Source organism: Paramormyrops kingsleyae, chromosome 11 (assembly GCF_048594095.1).
Source record: "Paramormyrops kingsleyae isolate MSU_618 chromosome 11, PKINGS_0.4, whole genome shotgun sequence".
NCBI lineage: Eukaryota > Metazoa > Chordata > Actinopteri > Osteoglossiformes > Mormyridae > Paramormyrops > Paramormyrops kingsleyae.
In genome coordinates this window covers 16400474-16423910 of record NC_132807.1, presented here as the reverse complement: position 1 = coordinate 16423910, position 23437 = coordinate 16400474, and the positions used below count along the sequence as shown (strand labels likewise).

The 23437-nt window shown below is 44.5% G+C and overlaps 2 protein-coding genes across 8 annotated transcripts; both read right to left on the bottom strand.

Annotated features, from left to right (window-relative positions):
• Nucleotides 1–13: 13 nt before the first annotated feature.
• depdc7a (DEP domain containing 7, paralog a) lies at nucleotides 14–6787 on the bottom strand. 6 transcript variants are annotated; one of them, XM_023816818.2, is made up of 9 exons: nucleotides 6657–6787; nucleotides 3942–4350; nucleotides 3526–3656; nucleotides 3070–3262; nucleotides 2542–2762; nucleotides 1200–1342; nucleotides 868–993; nucleotides 427–505; nucleotides 14–345 (listed from the first exon to the last, which is right to left on the bottom strand). In XM_023816818.2, the coding sequence occupies exons 2-9, from the start codon at nucleotides 4340–4342 to the stop codon at nucleotides 131–133; spliced, it is 1509 nt and encodes a 502-aa protein (XP_023672586.1). In that variant the 5' UTR covers nucleotides 4343–4350; nucleotides 6657–6787; the 3' UTR covers nucleotides 14–130. The 6 variants fall into 6 exon arrangements, with proteins under 6 accessions (XP_023672586.1, XP_023672573.1, XP_023672555.1 ...); XM_023816805.2 differs by having other exon boundaries at nucleotides 3942–4353; nucleotides 6657–6786; XM_023816787.2 differs by lacking the exon at nucleotides 6657–6787 and adding an exon at nucleotides 6182–6276 and having other exon boundaries at nucleotides 3942–4353.
• Nucleotides 6788–8874: 2087 nt separating this feature from the next.
• qser1 (glutamine and serine rich 1) lies at nucleotides 8875–22836 on the bottom strand. 2 transcript variants are annotated; one of them, XM_023817958.2, is made up of 13 exons: nucleotides 22465–22836; nucleotides 18418–18521; nucleotides 18163–18324; nucleotides 14388–17963; nucleotides 13896–14167; nucleotides 12930–13049; nucleotides 12505–12638; nucleotides 12192–12412; nucleotides 11545–11682; nucleotides 11332–11429; nucleotides 10732–10878; nucleotides 10270–10365; nucleotides 8875–10066 (listed from the first exon to the last, which is right to left on the bottom strand). In XM_023817958.2, exons 1-13 carry the CDS (start codon nucleotides 22569–22571, stop codon nucleotides 9926–9928), a joined length of 5316 nt encoding a protein of 1771 aa, XP_023673726.2. In that variant the 5' UTR covers nucleotides 22572–22836; the 3' UTR covers nucleotides 8875–9925. The 2 variants fall into 2 exon arrangements, with proteins under 2 accessions (XP_023673726.2, XP_023673733.2); XM_023817965.2 differs by having other exon boundaries at nucleotides 12930–13046.
• Between the last annotated feature and the right edge of the window lie 601 nt (nucleotides 22837–23437).

Here is a 23437-nt window from a genome sequence, read left to right as displayed (position 1 = left end):
TAATTTACATGGATACAGCACTATAAAACATTTTATTCAGTTATAACTTTAATTTACACATTGACAAAAACAGTTTATACACACACACACACACACATTACTTTGTACAACATATACCAGTAAATTTAAATTACATATTGACAGCTGAACTTGTGATTTCAAAATACTGCATGAAAATCTCAGGATGCCCTTTGTAAAACTGCCCAAGCAAACGTTTTTTCTCCTTTGTAGAATGCTTTGGGTTCTCGTGAATAGTCCTGAGTAATGCCCATAGCTCCTCCTTTGTAGCTTTCTGAACATTTTCTGTGTAAGTTTTGCTTGAGACTCGCTGACAAAATGCAGAACCTGTAGGTACAAAGATGTGCATCATTTAATGCTGGTTTTCGACAAGGCACAATGTCCTATGCAAATGACCATGGGACATACCTGTTACTGAATCTGGTTCCTTTCCTTGTAGGCGGCTTGCAAGCTTTTCACTAACCAGCTTGTGCAATGATCCGGGTATCTGTTAGGAAACAAAGCTAATCATAAATGTATGAAAACATTAACCCTTTAGAAAGGACCATAGGTGTTTTTTTGTATTATTCCAATGCAATGTAGCTAGTCTTTGAAATGAACAAAAGGGTGTCGATATTCACATGAAGAGCAGGAAATGTGCTCACCAGAGCTCATGATTTACTGGAAGAGTAAACAAAAAAGGGGGGGACAAAATGCCCTTCAAATAATTCAAGGTCAAGCCCACTGTTTGATTTAGAATCTGCTTGCTACCCAGTGTAAACAATCTCTGCTCTCTGACTGAGCAAATCCTCTGGCTGCATAACGATCAGATACGAGAGGTGATTTGTGGAGTTCACGTGAATAAAGTACCTTGAATAAATCACAATGATTGTCAAGCATGAAAAGCACAAGCAGATCCACCTTTCCCTTCGCTAGGTTTTTGTGGTTGACGACTGCCCTGGAAAATGCCCGTTTCACCGCCATCCTGTTCTCGATCTAGAAAATACAACCAAATTACACTGAATAATTCTAGGAACAGTCTGCTGAAAATATTACATTAACCAGGTGTTTAAATATTTCAGCAGAGAACCTTCTACAGGTGAGGAATGAGGGACATCACAATGAGGTCAATAGTGATGTGATTCTGAAGTGAGCCCACATCGACGTGTTAATCAGGATTCACACTGGATGTGCAGCCTCACCTCCCTGTGCAGTCGGACTTCAGCTGGGTTTGCAGCTGCAGCCATGAAGCACAGCAATCTACGCAGCTCCTCACGGCTGCGTTCGTTGAGCAGCTTCAAGCATAGCTGCAAAGCCTCCAGGGCTTGCTCCAGCTTCCCATTCACTGTGGAAAAACCACAAGGCGAAAAGCAGAAGTGGAGATTTCAGGACCTGAAATCTCTACCTCTGCCTAAAAGATCTGCGGCCATGTCAGCTACAGAACATGTGCGGGTCAAACTCCTCTGCACATAGCAGCCATGTTACAGTCATGAGCTGAAGAATTAAACGATAGGCAAGTGACTCAGTGCAGAGTTCCAAGCATGGGGTCAACTTTGAAAAAACAATTTTACCAACAATTCTACCTGAGCTTCTAATGAATGCCCCAAGTTGGAGCAGTATTGGAGCAGGAACAACATTAAAAGGAAAAAACAAGACCCTTAAAAGACTACTGTTCAGTCAGCAGAAAGTGCAAAACTCAGGGCATTCTGGGAGCATGGTGTGCTATGACGCTAGCCAAAGTGTTCCTGGAACAGACAGGACTTGACCAAGTCATCAGATTTAGTAGTAGGTTTAAAGCCATTTCTGTAATAGTATGGGAGTAACCAAAATCCTACTGCATGCAAATCATGATCCCACATCAGGAAATCACAAAAAATCCAAAAAATGTTTAGTGTTCAGTGTTAATTTGCATGACTTGCTAGGTTACAGGTTATCAGTGGGGTTGTGACAGTTGAGAGGCACATGCCTACCCAAGATTTTGTAAAAATGCATCTCTTAACCCCCCCCATTCCTCTCCATATTTCTTTCATGTACTGATGACTCTACACATCAGGTTGTCACACTGACATTCACAGCAGCTCAGAGGCAGTAAACAAGGTTAGCTGGACATCTTTGAATGTATAGGCTACACAAAGTTCTTATGTCGTGTGTAGTTCTGAAATGGTGCCTATTCACAAATTTGGTTCGTGCAACGCTGCACAGGTTCCACTTCCTGTTTAAGTGAAGCAGCCCCTTTGTTTGTCACATCATCAAGTCTAGAGCAGCATCAAGCCTGCTTCCTGAATCTAGTTTATGCTCTTATATACTTTGCAGTCTAACATCCCTCATTTAATCGTTTTAGGCTAACCCGGGTAATTCCTTTTTTAAAAAAATATTTGTCTATTTCACTTATTTCCCTAAAATAGACTATAATATTATTCAAAACTCAATTGCAATGAACCCAAAATAAAATGATGGTAGATCTCATGCAATACAATCAAATCTTAACACACCCCAGACACCAAGCCGCCTGGAGATGGACTCCTCAGAGAAAGACGCCCTTACCCAGCAGCTCTGCAACACCAGTATGGATATCGAAGAGACGGTTGGTGAGTAGGGGCGGCTGCTGCAGGTGGCCGTAGTGCTTGGCGAGGACGTCAAACAGCAGCCGCTTGCACTGCTGGGTGTCGTCCGAGCACCTTGGCAGACCACGGCTCACCTCCACCACCAGCCGGTCGGGCAGGAACTCCAGGCAGTTGACGGCAGCCGAAAGCCAGCAGTCTGCCCTGCGGAAGAGGGCAAACTCCAGTACTGAGACGACAAAATAATCACAAGGCTGAAGGGTCCAACAATGGCATGTAGCAGAGAGCGAAGACAGCAACAACATGGCAGAGCACACTGGATTCAATACCCATGGTGCAATTTCTAGGTTTCAGTGTCAACTGTGGAATTCCAATATGTGGAGTGGCTGATGAAAATGACTATGTGCATTTAATGAACATGAACAAACCTCAGTCCAGCTTGAAGACCTGGCACTGAAACTACCCACAATGCTACCGATGGGTTACAGAATGGAACCAAACTGGCACATACTGAGAGTCACTGAAGGCCTTCAGGATCTCCCGGTCCAAGTAGTTGCTGGTGTACAACAAGTCGGGGTCACTGTCCATGCTGTGAAGTTGGGGCTGGGGGCCTGGCTTGCTTTCCAACAAACTATCCAGAAAGGGGAGCTCTATCAGCTGCAGTAACCGCAGGACTGTCTGCTCCTGCCACACTTCATTCACCACTGGGGGGGGAATGGGGTGGAAAGGCAGAAATCCTGACGTTACACCACAAGGTCACCAGGAACACGCTATCAAGCAGATAACCAGCATGCAGCACGATGCCAGAAAACAGCTAAACATTAAGAAGTGACCAGAACGCAATAATTGCATAAAGTTAATTTTGTATTTAAAAGGCACACAAAACAGAAGAGGCATAGGGTCAAATTACAGTTTGTGTCAATGGTGTTTCAGATAGTTATGAGCTCCAGTCAAGAGAAACACTCACATGGCTGAGATAATTCTGGGTTCATAATGTGCGCCGTATTGTTCGGATTCAGGTTTAAGTTTCCCAAAAGCTCTTCAAAAGACTTGTCAGTTTTGACAGGCGTGGTGTTTGAATATAATGATTCGTCTGACCTGGTGATTCAAGAGAACATACACAAGTCTGGGTGTCATATAGCCACTGATCATCTAGCCCAGGTACTATTACAAACTGAAATTCGTTTCTTGCTCCTAGCGGGCTGGTGCATACAATTACCTAGCTGAAATACTACAGCTACTCAGAGTAAAGCACCAGTCGTGTGTGACTTGACTTTGAGTCTATATCAAACATACATGTAAAATCTAAGAACCATGCGTTTGACCAGAATAAATAATTAAAAATTTCTAAAATGTAAAATAAAAGCAAAAAAAGTATCATACCGTCCAGATGCAGTAGTGCACACCGATTTCTGCACACCGGAAGAACAATGACTGTTCGAGGAGGTTTGCGTGTTCAGAAACCTATACAGACTGCAGCTGCTGTCCTCAAACGTCATCCGCTTCTTCTCCTTGCCAAAGCCTCGGTTGCCCACCGCTTCAAACACCTTGCAGTCCATCAGAGCTTGGCACACTCGGACCACCTTGGCCCGGGGAATCTCGGCATCTCCAAAGAACTTGCTCTGGATGAGGTGAGCTAGGATGACGTCCACGGCTTCCGAGCCCAGGAAACAGTCATTGTGGAACCTGAGGTTGTGTCGCCTCCGCTTCACCTCCACGTTTGTCTGCAGATTGCCGATGATGCTGCTCCAGATAAACGTCGCACGGAATGGCTTGTTGGCCATCCCGTGATCTTCTAAAGAGAAAGTTACAAATGAACAATGGAAAAAAAAAAAAAAAAAAACATGCCGTTTGTCTGTCTTACTTAGAGACCAATGAGTATTCCGCACACAAAACATAAATTTTCAATGTTTTGAACATTTTCAAGGAAAGCAAAGAACAGCATGGGTTCCAAGCCCGAAGTAAAGAATATTCCATGCCAAAACCAACTCCTTCCATGTCCGATGAGTGCACTAGAGGGCCATTTCAGGTCCTGCAGGCTGCTCTGTCATAAGAACCATCGAAATACAGTACAATGACGAGTCTGTAGCAATGTCTCTGAGGCTTTGCTCATGTTCCTCAAGGCAGCACACAGAACAGACACTCGCTACAGATTCAGACATCACTAAACCCACCCCATTTTGTACGCCCCTACAATGGATGGCCCCAGTTCAAGTTCATAACATCTACCCACTTGATCAGAGCTTTGCTCGGTCAGCCCAGGGTGGGTGGTGGTTATAATACAGGGGAGAAGAGGGTTTTAACTATTTGTATACTTTATATTTGGGGTATAACGTACACAGACCTATGCTGACATCGAACAGGGAGGAGGTACTGAAAATTGTGCAAAATAAAACAAGACATCACTAAATGCTTGTATACCAGGATAAGGAAGAGAAATTATCAAGATAAAATTTAATTAGCAAAGTAGGGTCATTGGCATTTCCTTCATCTTGGCTAAAAAAATTCGCTGTACAATATTAGCATATACAAGTGCATAAACTCACCAACGTCAATGAATACTGATGCAGTTTACAACCATTAAAACAATGTTAGCTCATCTACATTCCAAATACTTTCTTGATCCCGGGGGAAATTCTGTAAAATCTGAATGACCAGCCAGTTCAACAAGTAACCATGAAATATAATGAATATCATTTTTAAAAGTTGTAATCTCAAATTGGTAATTAAAGTTAAGCTTCAGAGCAGCTCTTCCCCCAGCTGCCCGGACTGAGGGATTTAACTCAGCCAGCCGGGATTTAAACGCTCAGTCAGGGGTAACAACGCGCGGTTTGTTTGCACAACTACGGGTAAATAACCGCAAAGGGAGCGAAACTGACTTCACCGTAATCCCATAAGCGTCCGGAGGTTTTAATGTCGCGTCCGTGTGAGACTCTGCTTTAAGAACCGTCGCACTTCTCGGTCACTTTGTAAAGGCACTTACCCAGCGCTCTAATGTCGCGTCCGTGTGAAATATATAAACGATCCGTTTCATCAAGTACCTCACTCAGGTCACTTTTCTTGTAACCTACAGGACTTCGCTGTCTGCGGCACTGGCCGCTTTATGGTTCTAGCTCAGGCTAGAGTGGGTTGCTGGGTTAAGTTTATGATGGGCGGGTTGATTAACACTACTTTCTCCACTGACCGCGACCGGGCAAACCGGTTTGGTATCTTATCATGGAAACGCCACGGTTCCCGGGGAAAGCACGTCCCGCATTAAACGCTTATCCATAAAAGTTCAACACTAGTTTGTTTTTTTCACACTATAAAATATTCAGTTGTATTTGAAATGACTGAGCGGGCGCAACTTTTCAAAGACACAAAAAGTAGGCAAAGTAATATATTTCACTCTTTTAGAGAGAAATAGCATATGACTTCACCTCTGATTTCTAATACATGCATTTCTTCTGAACAATCATTCTACAATTATATAATTTATTTGATTATACGGGTTACGCATAGAGTTCATACAGCGGCAGACAAACGGGAATCTACAGAAATCATTAAATAGTAAACGCGGTATAGTCCAAACCCGACAAAGTTTGTTGCGACGCAGCGTAAAAAATTAAATAAAGACAATTTACCGGGTGGTCTATGCCTGGGGCTGAAAAACGCTGCGGAGAAACTGAGAGCAGCCGCTTTCTCCCGTACTGAAGCCATGGGTCCGCCGACAGCGGCCGCTACAGCGCCTCTTATAGGGCGGACAGGGAGCCAGCGGCCCCTAAACTTACTGTACCCTTACATCCATTAAAGTCACAGGCATCCGTACACATCAGGAGATATTAAACAGCTTATGAGCAAGAGGCAATGGCTGGAAGTCTGAAGTGGGAAGATTTGGAAATTGTAATATTTAATGGATCAATAGATCTTTCTTCAGTTCTATGTTAAACCCGATAATTTTACCTTTTTACCACTTTTGTGGCAATTTTTCCTCTGTTCCTCCAAAGGGACACCCAGTTAAAAGAGCCCCTGTATATTTTGCAACATACCTAAGGATTTTAGGTAGCTCCCAGACAAAAATTTAACAAAGAAAAAGATAAAGTCAAAATCTGCACTTACCTCCCGATCACAAACAGCCCATTGATGACATAAAGGTGTCCTTAGGGATAGAAACTTCAGGCCTCTGAGATCATTAAGATTATGTTGCCGTTTATAAGGAAGGGCGGGCCTTTCTGACTTTATTTAGGAATAACAGACCAATAAGCGTCACTGTTACAGGTCTAAAGACAAATACAAAGGAAAAGGTAACATGCAGTAGAACTGGTCTGACTTGAGGCGTCCTGAGAACTGCCATTCCTTAGAGTGTCAAACACATTCCAGAGAAAGCAGACCAGACCTGTCAGTCTTCCAAAGAAGCAAAATAGCTACATTTCAAACCGAAAAAGACTGACTACATAAACCATATGAAAGCAATGTGTTTGTATAATATTTCTAGTACTAGTAATTAGTAATTAACATGCATGTATAATGTAAATATCATCACTATAAAATAATGCCTTTATTTTGCAGTTGAGTACTAGTATAATTAAACATATTGCAGTAAACTGAAACACCAAATAGCTGAAAGCATGAGCGGAAGCGCGGTGTGCGGCTTGGATATGTACCGTAAGTGACCCAAACTGGCTTGACAAGCTCTCTTAGCTGCTCCAGCCCAAACGGAGATGTTTTGTAAATCGGCTTGTCTGTGTTGTCATCAGCAGAATAGTCAGGCCTGGTTATGGCCCTGGGCACCGCATGAGTGCCATCGAACAGGACTGGAGAGACCTGTGAGAACAGAGCTTAGAACTGTTTGTACGAAACATTGTGAGCAGTTTCAGACAACAAGTGAGAGCCTGATTATCCAGTGTCATCACAATACACATTATGGCTCAGTCAAGTTCATGATTCTAACTAACATCCTCATATTTTAGTGTTTGCTCAGGACAGGACAAAGTACTGAAGATCTGTTAAAAGTCATTCCAACTGGTGCAATTCTCAAAACATTTTTTTGTAATTATCAGCAATTATCAGCGAAAGATTTGAATTACTGTTATGTTAAAGGCCAGTGCAAGCAAAGAAAAATCCACCAGTTCTACACACACCCACAAAAGGTTTGTCAGGTCAAGCCCACTTGAGAAACTATGTACAAAATCGATATTCATTCATGTTCAGCTTCATCCAGAAATTTGGCTTTTAACAAACATTCATTTCTTCCAGTGACATAGAGTGGAATTCTGAGCTGGGCACTTGGGCAGACATTACCATTAGTGACAGTGCTCTCGTTGATTTCTGAGCCCGACTTGACAGATGTGCTTTTGTGTGCAGGAACTGGGAAGCGGCTGCATTGCGCCATGCAGTCATATTTTATTTAGCGTGTCCCCAGAAAGTTCCCCATTTACGACAAGGAAACAAGAATGCATAAATCAATGGAAATTAACTGGGGAAGCTGTTGCAGAAGCACATTCTCTTTAACAATATTGCCTATTATTTGAGTAGATAGTGCAGGAAAATATCCATAGAAACATTATAAAAGCTTCTGTGTTCTTTTTTTATTTCTTACTAAGAAAGGTGACAACTAACACTAGCACTAACTGGATGGCAATAACTAACTTCATTAAGCAGTATTGTTTCTGCATGTTGAAAGTTACCTTCAGATTGGAAGGGTGAGAAAAGGAAAGAGGCCTAGCACAAAATGCTACCAGCATCACACAATGCTGACGTAACCAGTTAGTCTCTGTCAACCACCAAGTAACACTGAAGAGAATAAACGAATAGATAGATTAATTGTGCATTTAAAGCAGAACTATTCAAATCAGTCCTCAGGGGCCAAGCACTGCTGATTTTCCAGCTGTCCTTTACCTGTGGGCTAGGTGAGAAACCTCTGGCCAATCAGAATCAATAATTATTTAACTAACTGCCTGGGGAAAACTGAAAACACAGGCTGGATTTGGAATGGAGTGCCGGATTTGAATAGGGTGGATTTAAAAGGAGGGTCACATATCCATACACAGTGACAGACAGGGCATTCTCTCGGGTCATTGTGTCACATGAGGGAGCCCATGGCTTAGTTTTCCAGAAAGTTATGCATGTGATATTGCCTCCCGTCTTCCACCACGGCAAGCTGTCGATATCCGATATTTCTAGATATTTAACGTTTGCAAACAATCTGATGGTCAGATTGCATGCAGACAGTGCTAATGTGAAGAAACGTGACACCACAGTTAAAAAGAGATGACATTTGTCTACAGGAGGCCATAAAAACCTATAGCAGCTTTAGGAAAAAATGAGGCTCAGGTGGTCTGGTTTAGTAGGAAATTTATTTTCATTTATCAGAAAATAACTGCAGTGTGTAACAAGGCTACACTTGTAAAGCAAAACTAATGCAATACTGTAAGCATTTTCTGGTTAAAATTGAGGCCAACTTTTAATAACAAAGAGATTATCTTAAGATATATAGTGTACAATAGGAAATAGACATATAAATGTATAGGGTCTATAACTTCTCTGGAGAACAATAAAAGTGTATTACAAAGTACATGGAACAAACTGGACCACAATATTTTCTTCTGTGAAAAATACACCTATTAGTGAATAAAATGTACATTTTCAAAGTATAAATGATTTTTTTTACTCAAACAGAGAAAATAGTTCAGGTAATTGCATTTCATTACAATAAAAATACATCACAAAAAAGTGGTATTAGAATTGCACCAACTCCATTTTCAGGTGTATAACCAGTGTTATATAATGAAAGGAGTCTTTGAAGCATCTATATTACCCATTGTAAATTTCTCTCTTTGACAATATACTGACAAAACTTCTCTTTACAAAATATACAATATTCTACATAAATTTGGCACTCCATTGTAGGAATGGATGTCTTTCCATACATCATGTGTGTGTATTAACATTACACATACACAGGCATTTATATCTACACACAGTCCTCACTTTGACCTGTCTGGATAATACACTGTGATGAGACATACTAATATAAAACCAAAGTGTTGATTCCTATGCTTGATCCATCATGGCCATCAAAATAAAAAGTCTAACAACCCTCCTGAAATGTGATTTAATGACTTTTTTTCTGGCATTAAGGCCTCTAATGACTGAGGCCAATACCAAATTCCTAAGGGCACATAAGACCCGGACAGCAGCACGCCGAGTTGGACCTCATTTCGTGTCCAATAGTGCTTTCAAAAAGCCCCGTCAGAGTGTGAAGTGCCTGTGTCAGTCACGGGGGAGGGGCGTCCCCACTCGGCTGAACCTGTGTCAGTCACGGGGGAGGGGCGTCCCCACTCAGCTGAACCTGTGTCAGTCACGGGGGAGGGGCGTTCCTGCTCTGCCTACAGACACGTCTGCTGCACCTGGGTCAGTAGGTGGCCAAACTTGTCAAAGAGGCTCTCCACCCAGCGCCGGTCTCGCATGCACAGTTGCACGGTCTCCTCCTGGCCCAGGTCCTGCCCCCCCGTCTGCAGGGATGCAATCTGCCCGGAAAGGGGGCATAATAAGGTATTAATAAATACATCAGCAGGTCAATCCAGCGATCGAATCAGCTACATATACACTAGACACAGGGCAAGATATGCTAAAGCACGGATGAGGATGAGACACAAAGGGACCAGGACCGGGAGACTCGTGGGGCCCAGGAACATGAAACGGAGCCACAGAATGGAACATGCTCTCTCACCTCGTCTTTGCACAGCAGATATGTGTGGTACTTGTAGTGCTGAAGCGAGTGATACAGTGAGATCCACTGTATCTTCTCTTTGTCCACTGTGTATTCCTGTACAAGATGGAACTACTCTTAGGCACTTTTTTTTAAAAGATTACAAAAAATACCTATTTAGAAAAACATTCAGGGAAACAAATATTCAATGTTGTTAGCTTGAGTTCCAATATGGAGAACATGGAAAAATGTATTCAGAGACACGGCTGCCACCTAGAGGCCAGACCTTGTAGTACAGGTATGAGAGAGGAACAAAGGTGCTACATTTGGGCAGCCGCCAGAAGTGCAAATTCAGGCATGAGCAATTTGATGACACTTATAGTTTTGCAAGATTTTAGTGCTAAACTATATTTGTATTTATATATTGACAGCAGCAAAAACCATGGATTTGCCTACCAAAGTGAATTGTTTTGTGTTATTTACCAGTGGTACTTTGCTGGCGGCTTTGGAAGGCCTCATGGTTTTCCTGTTGTAGGCCTTTCCGCTTAATCGCACTTTAAAGGAGGGGTTGTCTTCATCCTTCTTTGCTTCGGTCACCAGGGATAACTCCGGGAAGTTGTCCAATGCACTCTAACGATACAACGTTAGTCAATTTAGTGGCGGTGGGTGGGTAAATATAGGTCTACTGAGAATAGAAAATCAGCTACTAATAATAGGGGGCGCCGCACCTGCTGCTGTTCCAAATTCATCAAAATCACGGGTTGCACATTGCAACCCGTGCCCAACTCTAAATGCCCGGCGAAAGCCTGCCCAGATCGGTCTGGCATTTGGCAAACTACTTCAAACATTTAGATATGCCATCCGACCAGGAGCAATTCTAGGGCGATCTGAGCGTGAAGATTCATTTAATTTATTTATCCGACACATTTACCTAAAGCATCTTTCGGTTGAGGGAAGGGATAAAATTTGTGCGTCGCCCAAATTAGTGCGCACTCCCTGGGATTTGAACTGTTAACCTTTGCACTATTAGCGCAATGCTCTACTTGTTGAGCTGCCAGTAGAGAGAGAGAGAGAGAGAGACACCTTGAAGAGCTGGCCAACGCGTAGTTTGGGCAGCAGCCTCCTCCTGTTGTCTGTGATCATCCCATCCACCTTCTTCACGTGAGGAAGTAGGAGCTCATCTAAGTGGAGTGTGGAGAGACCACAGTGGTCAGTGCAGCATGTGCCTTCATAATATAGCTAGTAGCTAAGCCTCAGTGTACCATGTCATGGCATACTCTCAGGAGCAACACCTACCGCTCTCCTTCTCCAGTGCATCCATTACATCAGGATCCAAGGTCACACTAATCAACAGCTCCACGAAGCTCTTGAAGGTCTCCTTCATGGTTCTGGTGTTCAGGAACCGTGAGGCAAAGGGGACCGGAGGTGTGAACTCTGGGACATAAAACAGAGGAAACATTATATAAAAACTATATGAAAAAGGTTTGTTTAAATCAATACAAGCCAAGTATAAAACATACATCCATCCATCCATCCGCACTCAGGGTTGGGGAAGGATGCCTAATAGCATGTCCTTGGACAGTGGGAGGAATTCTGGGTACCTAGAGAAAACCCATGCAACATGGGAAGAACATGGCGACTCCACACACAGAGCAAAAGGTGGGATCTGAAGCTCCAGCCCTGGCCACATGAGCCAATGATGGTAACATCCTCACCAACAAAGCACGACACACGCGGCCGCAAACAGAGTAGGAACGCGTCTAGTTCAGTGTATGGACAGAGGATTCACATCTGAAATGAAATATATCAGGTGACAGGCATTTTCCGTTACCCTCAAGCTGTAAATGCATCCTGTAATGTTACTCCTTTGTCAAAGATCCTTAGTCTTGATTTAATGAAATGAGACCTAAGATTCAGTACCCAGAGATGACTACTGAACTCACCATCATCTTCACTCAGAGCCTCCAAGGAGGATTCCGAGGGAGAAGGAGAGAACTCCTCCTTCCACCTTCTCCTCTTTTTGGGTGGTGGCTCTGCCTTCACTTTGCTCTGCTTGGTTTTGGGCCGTGCCGACGGCCTGCTGGGTACGGCTTTCGGCACAGATGCAGCGCAGGCTGAACCCACTGTAATCCTGTGACCAAACAGGGCTTTGGCCTGCGACCCTCTGAACAGAATGAAACTAAGTAAGATCGGAGATGGAGTGAAAACGCAAAGGGCTTGAAGACTGTACACAAACATAAGAAGGATGACATTTACCTCATTGAGTGCATCGGCTTGCACCGTGGTTTCCTGTTGCAAACACGGACATATTCCCTCTTGTTCACAGTATCAATGAACTTCACATACACTCGTCTATACATGGTCTTTGCGTCTCCAAAATAGCCTAAATACTACAGGAAGAAATGGTACAAATTAATACTCAGAGATGTGAACTTGGTTTTCCATATAGAAAAAGTCCCTTTGCATAAAGTGCAGAATTTTTATTTTAATCTATTTAGCATGAATCATATTGTAATTTTACACATTGGTATCTACATATACACTGAATGCGTAGCAGGCTGATCATGCAGCCAATATTTAATATTTAGCCAATATTTAATATTTAAATGTCTCTTAACAGGATCTGAAGAGTACATCATGTTGGAACAATGCTACACTCATCAACATGTTCTTCTACTTACGCTGTTAGTAGCTGAAAACACCCTGGATCCGTCCCTTAATTCTGGCACAAACTTTTGCAGCAAGGCCTTCTGCACTTTCCAGATGGCGGGTGGCTCTCGCCCTGCTTTAAGGGTCATCTGCTTAAACACAACAACCCAAAAATGGATCCAACAGCTAACAGAGGAGAGACTACAACAAAGGCGGTAGAGTGTGACTACTCCCATTGGAACCTTCTAGCTAGACCTTCTAGCTATAATATGTTTGTAGCTTCCATTTCTGAAGAGTAAAATTAATATTATTCCAGATGTTTGACCAAACTAATATTGCATGAAGTGAGAAAAAATACTGTGTGATCTTATATTGTGAAAACAGCTGCGAAAACATAGAGGCCTGGAACTTAAAAGTTTGCAACACTGCAGATCATAACTCCAAGAAAGCTGGGATAATACTATTGTTTGCATGAGGTGTGGGTCAGGAAGCTAGCAGACTCAAATATTCAAATACATACATCAAAATTCCAGAACAAGTAGCAGCAAGACCTGTAAATACGTACAACCCTAGAGTGGCCCCCAGAAATGTTTGGCTTCAAAGGGAAACTTTTAGAAATAGAATAAAACATTATGTCTAGATTAATTTCTTTTCTTTTTTCTTTAAAAAGTGAGAAATGGGACATAAGTTGGAGTTGAATTGACAAAAATCATTTTCTCCAGATGAAAATAAGTTGAGGTTGGGTGGGTGACGACACACGCAGGCATAAAAATCCATATTTGCATCCTGTTTTACTCTCTGCCACATGGTGAGATCATAAAATGCCATTAAACAAAAAAAGGTACACATTTTGTATTGCATTTGAAGTATCTCAGTAAATAGGATACTTACTACTTACAGTTTCTTACGTAGTGCCACAGCTTGGTATGATTTCCTTTTTAAAATGTAAAATGTGCAGTTATTTAAAAGCCCGTAGCCCTAGATTCAATGTATTTTACCTTCAGGCACTCAATGTCCTCGATTTTCACGACAAACTCGTCCCGCTCACGGTACATCCCCTCCCCGCCACTGTCAGACAGCTCCTCGTCTGTTAAGCCTTCGATGGCCACGGACGTCAGCTTCATGGCGAGCTGATCCAGGGGGACGTCCTTCAGGAACTCCTGCACAGGAGCTTCTGAGGCTGTAGCATGAAGCTGATCTTGGGCCATTTGTTCAGTGAGAGGCATGCTGGGAGATTTCTCTGGCTTTACAGCGGCGCCGGGAACTTTATCTGTAAAGTGAAACAGCACGTGTATAGAAGTGGAAGAAAGGTGTTCAACAGAGGAAATTATTCAAATAGGAGAATAAAACTTAAAAAGATAAAGATTGCATCCCTGGTTCCGTTCCCACAGAGAGAGGGGAAGTACATCTCAGATTACAGAGTTTGCTGACCTATTTAAAAAAAAAAAAAAAAGATAATGAACTAAATCAAATGGAGTTTCCATTGTTACCTAGCTTGCTTCTTTTATCTGCACTTTCATCCAGGGCAAAGAGTGCAGAATTGATGCTCTTCTGAAGATCCTGATTTCTGCCCATAGAATCGTCCTCATCAGAAGAGAAGGACGGTAAGGTCTCTAGGTTTCTGTTCAGCTCATCATCCAGCCGCTTGGATGGACTTGAGCTGCAGGTTTCTAGTGACATTAGTGGCGTCAGTGGAGGTTGAGGCCTGGGAGGCAAGGGCAGAGGGCAGGAGGCCCGCCTGGACGATGCAGAAGGCTTCCTGGATCTGTTTGGCATTCTTATCGGTGGAGATGAGAACTGCTGTTTCGGTCCAGATTTAAGGAAGTCTAAGAAGGATCCAATGAAGCCAGTTCTGACCTCTGGCTGTTTTTCCTCCACCTCTCGGATCTTCTGACGCATCCTCTCTTGCTGCTGGTAGCCATCGTAGCAGGTATCAGATGTGGAGGGGGAGTTGGTGTCACTCCCACGGGAGTTCTGCCGCTTGCCCTGGCCACTGCGCTTTATGGACTTCGGGTGACTGTTCTCCTCCTCATTAGCTAGCTTTGTGGAACCTTTACACTTGTTTTTCTTCTTGGGGTAACCATCACCAGAAGAATCCATCATGAGATTCTCAATTTCGGTACACTGACTGTGCTCCTTACCCAGAGCCGGCTTGGTTTTGCTCACATGTCCCATCTGATTGCTCTCCTCACTAGTGAGGTGGATGTCATTCTCAGACACCGGGCTCTTGTCACTACTACCCTTCCCAGTTGATTCTATGCCATTTCTGTGGTTCACAGCATGTTTTTCTGGCACATCCTCATTGTCCTCTACTGAACCATGGCTACTGCTTCGGGGCTTTTGCGAAGAGCTGACCACCCTCTCGCACATAGAGTTGACAGTGGTTGCCAAACTATGCGAGTTTAACAAATCAAGTGCTTGGTGATCTGTGACACCTCCTTTAGGCAGGGAATGGAGGCCCATGGGCAAGTGGCCTCCATTTTGAGACATGGTAATAGTCTGAGTGTTGGAAATAGCTGAATGCTGTGAAGAAAAACTGGGAGACATGTGTCTGCTTTCCACCATCTGAAAGTGTCCCTTTGCATCTGTAGGGCTTGCTAATGATGTCATTTCCCCTTCAGAGGAGGTGGCTTTGACAAAATCCTGAGGAGTGACTCCACAGGCAGCAGCAGTGGCAGCTAAAATGTCATCAACATTGGACAAGATGTTCCTCTCATCGCCCAGAAGCATGGAGTCAGAAAAGCAGATGGAGCTGAGAGCAAAGTGCTGCTTTCCATCCTGCTGATTTGGTTGGCTGAAGTTCTCTTTCAGCATCAGGTGCTGATGGAGTGACTTTGATGAATCGGAAAGGTCCATTTTCAGGACATCAGAGTTTTGAGGAACAGTAGGTTGCTGTTGGCTCTGCCCACTGTTGGGGCTAATAATTTGATTGTCCATATGCAAGTATTGCATTGGAATTTGCTGCATCTGATTTGAAACTTTGGATGGTTCTGTGCCTGGGTGAAGATTGGTCTGCTGCAATAGTATCATATGTAGGTCACGCTCAGGCTCCAGCAGGACCTGAGCATTGGGCAGGCGAATAAACTGTGCAAGGTGCGGCTGTGCAGCGTGGATCTGACCATGCTGGATGCCCACAGCCTCAGCCTCTTGGCCTTGAGGCTGCACTTCCTTACGTTGACTCATTTCCTCTGCGCTCATGCTCAAATGTGAAGTTTGTAATTGAGGGGAATTCTTCTTGGTATCTAGCTCTGCTTGACTGGTTGCACTTAACATGTGATGTCCATGATGGCTCATGGAAGCCATTCTATTGTTCTTTTTAGACTCTGCGAGTGCTGGGTTCATCTGGTCCTCTGGACGCAAGCTGCTCCTGATCACGCTCGGCGAGTTGTACCGGTCATCCATCTTAGAGACGACATATACCACATGCTGTGCTCCCATGTCGCCGCCCACAAGGGTTTGAGCTGATGCCTCCAAGGAAGTCTGCTGTAGGGTCTGCAAATCCGGAACAGAGAACTCTGTTCCCTCCTGTTTAGTTGCATCAAATGATTCAGATCCTACTTTTCTCCTGTTGTAAGATCGCTTATACTCATCGGAGGATCTGTTGTTCTGTAAGGCTTCAGAAAGAGGGGCAGAGGCAAAAGAGGGAGGCTGAACAGTCACATACTTCTGAGGCTGTGGGGACACTGTGCTTTCCGTTTTCCCATCAGTGGGTGGATGCGCAAGGATGTAGTCCTGGGCTGGCTGCAGTGTTGGCATATTATGACCACGGGTGGAGGAAAAGGTGAGGGACTGAGACGACTGGCCTGAATCGTAACTCTGAGAGGGACTCACTGTCACTAGACTCTGGGATGGTGCAGAGTAGCTCACAGCAGGCAAATCCTGAGAGTGACCAGAGGGATACCTCTGAGAGGGGTTCCCCGAACACAGCACCTGTGCCTGAACTCCATAGTCCTCTCGGTGTCCCACTGGAGCCAAGCCCTGCTGCTGACTGGAAGAGTAAACTTGCACCAGGTTTGCAGAAGAGACACTGACAGACTGATCAGCAAAAGTGGTAGGGATCTTATATAAAGGCAACTTCTCGGACTGACTGGAAGAATACATCTGTGAGTGGTTGATACTGTTTGGCAAACTCTGGGATGTAACGTAGCTCTGTGAGGGACTGACGGACATCAAGCTGGGCAGCTGCGCAGATGTGTAAGCCTGCGACTGGCTGGCAATCACTGGGCTCAGCTGCTGGGTGGGAGAAGGGTAGCTCTGCAGTGGCTGGTCAGGAGAGGTGCCAATGGATGTGGGAACCTCAGGGGGAAGCGGAGTCTTTTTTGAGGAAGAGTCGTTGACTTTTGCAGCGGACTGCACTGGGGAAAACTTTGGGGACGGGATAGAAGAGGCATAGGCCTGAGTTTGCTCCAGTGTGGCTTGAGATGTCTTCTGTTGTAGTCCACCACTGCTCACCTGAGTAGAATCTCCTGAGGGGCTGCAAGGAACGACCACCTGTCGTGAGGGGTCCTGGAAGGGGGTGTCACTCTTGTCAGCCAGGTAGCCCTGCAGGGAATGCTGGGAGCTGCCGTGCAGCTGTGCCTGAACCGACGGGGTGCTGGAAGGCCGCTGATGGTGCTTAATCACACTACATTCCCGCTGAAGCGCTCTCTCGACGGAGCCCGTAAAGACGGACGGGCTGTAAGGCTGTGGGGCTTGTTGAGGGCCGGCCATCGCTGAAGGCAGTACGCTGAACTGAGGCTGAAGGAGGTGCGGCGCCGACTCTTGCGCGGAGCGATAAGTGGAGGACTGCGGTGGAACGCTGGCACTCAGGGCCGTCGCACCGAGGCGCTCATAGGTCAGGGTAGAGCAAACTGCACCCTGGGTAGACTTAATCTGCAGCAGAGGATCATGGGAGGATAGCAAGCCATTGGAGGGCAGGCTGAAGGCGGCATCCTGTATGGCTAGAGATGAGGGGGCGGTGAAACTCCGAGCAGAGAAGGTGTTGGGGTGCTGATAGGAGGGGAACGTTCCTGATGAAGGCAGGGCTCCAGTGACAAACAGCTCTGTAGCTGGAGATGAATTCATGCCTGACAGGGACACACAATACACGTTATTTGTTTTCATATATGTGAGTAAGCAAGTCTATAGAGAGACATCCAAATCCTGCAGAACTTATGGAAGCATGTTTTACACACATGGAATATTCTACCTCAGACAAAGACACACATGAACACAGACACTCAAGCAGCCATGCAGGTGCTCGTCTTCACAGGCTTTCCTCCATACCTGTCTGCCATGATGGCGCCCTGAACTGGGGAAGGAGGGAAGCAGTAGCAGGTCCAGCCTGGGGGGTTCGGGGCTCAATAGCAGACAAGAAGCTCATGACGGACGTTTCGGTAGTGTTACTACCTGTGGTGTGCAGACCGGGATCAAAGATCCCAGACAGGCCTGGGTGGACAGATACAAACACAAAGCATCAACAAGGAAGAACTAGATATGGACCAAGGCCAATAAGATCCAGTAGATCTTGGGACACCTCACCGATGGGGTGGTGGGCAGCGGCGTAGGAGGGGATCTGAGGAGTGGAAGTGTAGGTCTGCCGGTGGATGAGCTCAGGTTCTGGGTGCGAGGATTCATAGTTCAAGCTGCAGAGAAGATGACATTTATTAAGCAATCACACATTTGTAGTACAGAAATGGCAGTAATTAAAGATGAGCTGAAAAACTAACTAGCATTAACATGAAGAACATAGCTGGGTCTTCAGACCCCAAGAGTGAGACACCTCAGTGACAGAGGTACTCAGCTCTACACCCCGAGAGTGAGACACCCCAGTGAGAGGTACTCAGCTCTACACCCCGAGAGTGAGACACCCCAGTGAGAGGTACTCAGCTCTACACCCCGAGAGTGAGACACCCCAGTGAGAGGTACTCAGCTCTACACCCCGAGAGTGAGACACCCCAGTGAGAGGTACTCAGCTCTACACCCCGAGAGTGAGACACCCCAGTGAGAGGTACTCAGCTCTACACCCCGAGAGTGAGACACCCCAGTGAGAGGTACTCAGCTCTACACCCCGAGAGTGAGACACCCCAGTGAGAGGTACTCAGCTCTACACCCCGAGAGTGAGACACCCCAGTGAGAGGTACTCAGCTCTACACCCCGAGAGTGAGACACCCCAGTGAGAGGTACTCAGCTCCACCAGCATGGATATGGACCTAGAGCCTCAAGGTCATGTAATCATAGATGAGGCAAGACACCCAGGGGAACATATGACAACTAATTTTTCTAATATTAGATTTCAATCAAGATGTAATGCATAAATCAGTAAACAATGCAACAGTGCACTGTAAACTGAATTAGAGCATTATGAGTATTAATAAGACCAATTTTATGGAAGCAAGACCTTCCTCACAGCCAATACGAAACTGAAAACCAGTTTCAGAGGTGAGTGACCTCAGCAGGCATGAGGGCTGACCTAGAGTATCACCCACAACGGCACATCACCACACCGATGTAGTGCCACCAGCAATCGCTGTGGAAAACTGAGCAAATAACTGCTACATTTTACCATCATTCCAGAATACACAGGGACATGGAGTAGTTTAGAGTTAATACCCCTAAAATGAAAATGAAATTGAGCTTCATTTGCCATTTGTACAGGCTCAGGTACATTGGAATGTGTTTTCACATATGCCGTCATGTCTTTGTTATGCATGTGTGTATGTTTCTCTCATAAGTCAGGTGGGGACAGAGGGCAGGGCCAGCCGTCCAGGCCTACTACTCTGCTAGGGACCTGAACTGGAAACCTTCTTATCACAGGGAGAGCAGCTTAACCCACTGACCTGCACACTACCCCTGTCTTAGGTCTTCTGATGAGGCTGGTCTTCAACTGTCCAGTTCATTTCATACCCCGACATAATTGCTAACATGCTACCAGCTGTACTCGTCCTTCTCTCTGCTGAAAAGTTTCAGGAACATGTCCCAAAGCATGCATGTGGAGCCTCAGCAATGCAAAAGAGATTTGGTAAAAACCCAAGTTTAAAGGGGTTACTGCAGCTTTCCTGGGGGCTCAACAGAGAAACGTTAAAAGATATGGAAGGCTGGACAGGATCTTAAAACAGTCTGATCCAATGCTACGCATCTACAATTAATTTTTCAACAGGAAAATATAAGTGAAATTCAGACTAGGATAGTGTCTGAAGTACAACAGAGTGTACTGGCCAGCATCAGGCAGATAGCAGGACACCAAAGATACAGGGGACTCATGTTTAAATACAAACATCTGCTCTTCCCAAATTAGCCTGGAAACCATTTTCCTACATGCATGTAAAAAGGAAAAAAAAAAGTAAACACTGACCAGAAATTTAGAGTAAATAAAGTTTTCCAGAAGACAACATTGTGTGTTGGTCATACTGGTACTTTCATACAGCGCCGACATCTTGTGCTTGACCGTTCTGGGAGTAGGAAGCCTTACGATACACACTGTAGTTAATCACAAGGTGCCTTTCAGGTGAGGAACCAAAAATGGATGAGCTATAATGAAACTACAACAGCTAACTTTCTGGACAAGCTAACTTCTCAATTCACGGTGCATGTATCACAGTTCTCTAAAAAAAAAGAAGCACTTGACCTTCCTATGAACAGCATGACAGGAATTAAAGGCATGAAAGGCATTAAATATATATTCTGGTCTTGAACCAGAACCATGAAGCCATCCTAGTCTCTGTGCTCCTGTATCTGAGCTTGTGGTCCCACATAGAGGACTGTACTGGTGAGCTGACCTCACTGTGCTCGCCTTCAACAATTACACCTTACCTGGGGGCAAACTGAACGGCAACCTAAAATCCAATCCTCATAATACAGGGCCCCCCATCTGAAGACACTGGTCTCGATCGGGGCAAACCCAGGCAGGACTGTTGGACACATTCCAGGTTTATTTTAAGGTCCCCAAAAAAGTCTGGTGAAGCAGAAGACAATTTCCCTGACTCCCTTTTCATGTGTAATAATATCAGGCAAATTATTGTTGTTTGCTCTACACAAGTTACGGACAGCATGTCACAGCTAAACGCTTCTGCACACACATTACCTCGGCAGACATGTTTGGACACACCTAATGGTGTATGAAGCACATGGATATACTTCTATGAAAATGGCCTGCCCCAGCTTAAAGCTGCCAGCACATTTATCGCAGTCTGTTCGTCAATTATTTCAGATTTAATTATGCTGAAACAGCAATCATTCTTGGGCTACAGACCCTAAAACACCTACCACACCACTGCTATAGTTAGAAAATAACCTGAGCACCCACTTAAGTATTTTACTGATCAAAATACTAAAAATTCTTTCCCTCAGAAAAACTTGCTGTCAAACAGAAGCGTTTGCCTTCCTGCCGTTTTGTCCGTAAAGCCCTGCAGGTCATGCGGGAATCATTCCGCCCACCCAATGTTTTCTTAAGAAATTAAGCTGTGCTTCAAAACCCTGTGCAATAGCTCTGATTCAGCAAAACAAAAAAAGCTCAGCACTATCTGACAAGATGCCCCGAACCAATTATTTGAATATGTTATTAAGCTATAAGTAAAACACAGTCATTGGAATACCGGCTCACGTTGGTCATAACAGTAGTCAGGCGACAGGTACACTGAATGGCTGATCTGCCCCCTGAAAGTGTAGTATCACATTTAATGAGTGATATTGTGCTGTGCATTATGCCCCAACCTCTAAACCAAGCTAGTGACCTGGAACTGAGTTATCAGTCAAACATCTCTAGCTCAAAAGAGACTGCAACAAATAGTTATTTTATTAGTTAAAACATAAAATAATGCCATGTGGTATACATAGTTTTGTATCGTTACTGTGACACATATTAGACCGCGATCATTTAACGCTGCAGCAGAACTCGACCACGTTTAAGGAGAATGAAGATCAATCATCGCCGGTATTAGACTATTTACCGATTATATGCTGCAAATAGACACGAACAAAAGGACTTCTATCGGAGTTTAAGTCTCACCACACATGCCTCTTATCTGCATGTAAAATGATCAAAAGTGGGTGTAAACATGGTTTTACGGATTTGCCACAAGTACTCAACCAAAGCTAATACACGACACGTCAGCTAATGAAAAATCGAAATAGTGCTACATTAGTGAGCTGCACGTTATAAGCAGCTGGTAACTTGTTTTCTTTAGCAATGGGCCAGTTCGGTGCACTTAGTGAAGCCTTTGCCTCTCAAGCGCAACAAAATAAAGACGCGGATACGAGCCCTTTATCTCTGCTAATCAAAGCAGGCGCATTATATTTATATATCACCCAATGCACAGTGCTCTTTGCATAATGCCAATCAACTTCCAGCACTGCTATACATGTGCTACAATGGGTATGCTACTTATTTCACCAATCCTCCCATTTCCTTTTGCAAATTAGTTATTTGCGCTTGTTAAAATAATAAAAAAGTGCATTGATACGGAACGCCGGATGCCCTACAAACTTCAAAAGCTCAACACATTAATAATTTGTTACGCTAGGCCCTCCATCACCGGGCTTTATTCGGCAACCACACGGCCCTCCGCTCTCCTCTCTTCCATCCCTCACCTCGGCTTAATGCCCGCGGTGCCCCGATCGTAGGCCCAAGCTGCGGGCTGTGCTGTTGGAGCTGCCGGCTCTGCGAAGCTGGAAACCGGGTAATTCCTGTCCATCATCCGGCAGAGATGTGGAGGGATGCGCTTCCCCGATCGCCCTTCCCGAAGCAGGCACACATACGATCGCTCCGGCGGCCAGGAGCGATCACATTCTCGGAGGATAAACCGGGAAATACGCGCCGGCTGTCCGGCAAGCTTGGGGGATCTGCAAGGTTCCTCCTAATATCAGATTATTCTATGATTATTATTATTACTGTCTCTCAGTCAGTCATGGTGTCGGTGCTGCATGGTGCGGCTTGGATCAGATCCCCATGTTGCTTTATTTCCCAGGATGCACCTCCTACACATTGAGTTGGAAGTTTCTTAAATTATGTCACTGAATATAAACAGGTAAATCACTGAATTGTGTGCGTTTCGGGGGTTAAGAAGTACAAATTGGGAAAAAAACAGATAGGTAAATCATGAAAATGTGTGCGTGGATTAAGGATTTTAAACAGGATAACAACCAAACAGGTAAATCATGGAAATGTGTGCGGGGGTAAAGGAGTACAAACGGGACAATGCGCATGGGATTTAGTAACGTTTCACATGTACAAGAACTTACGGTATGCCAAATCATACCTCCTGAAAACGATTTAATTAGCGATCGGTAATTAACGTAAGCAATCGAATCTTGACACAGATCCATATACACTTTAAACAAAAACTCTCATCTTTAGATTAAACCTTGTTAATATATAGTATTAATTTAATAATAGCTGCAATATATACGTGATACAGCTCATCTATGCTCAGCTGATGCCATCGGGTATGCGGTACGGTGAACTGATCAATTTACGTTTTGTTTAAAACGTGTGGAGTTCTTAAACATCTGTGACATTGCGGCTTTTATTTTGCTTTGTCCAAGTATAAAAATATATACTATG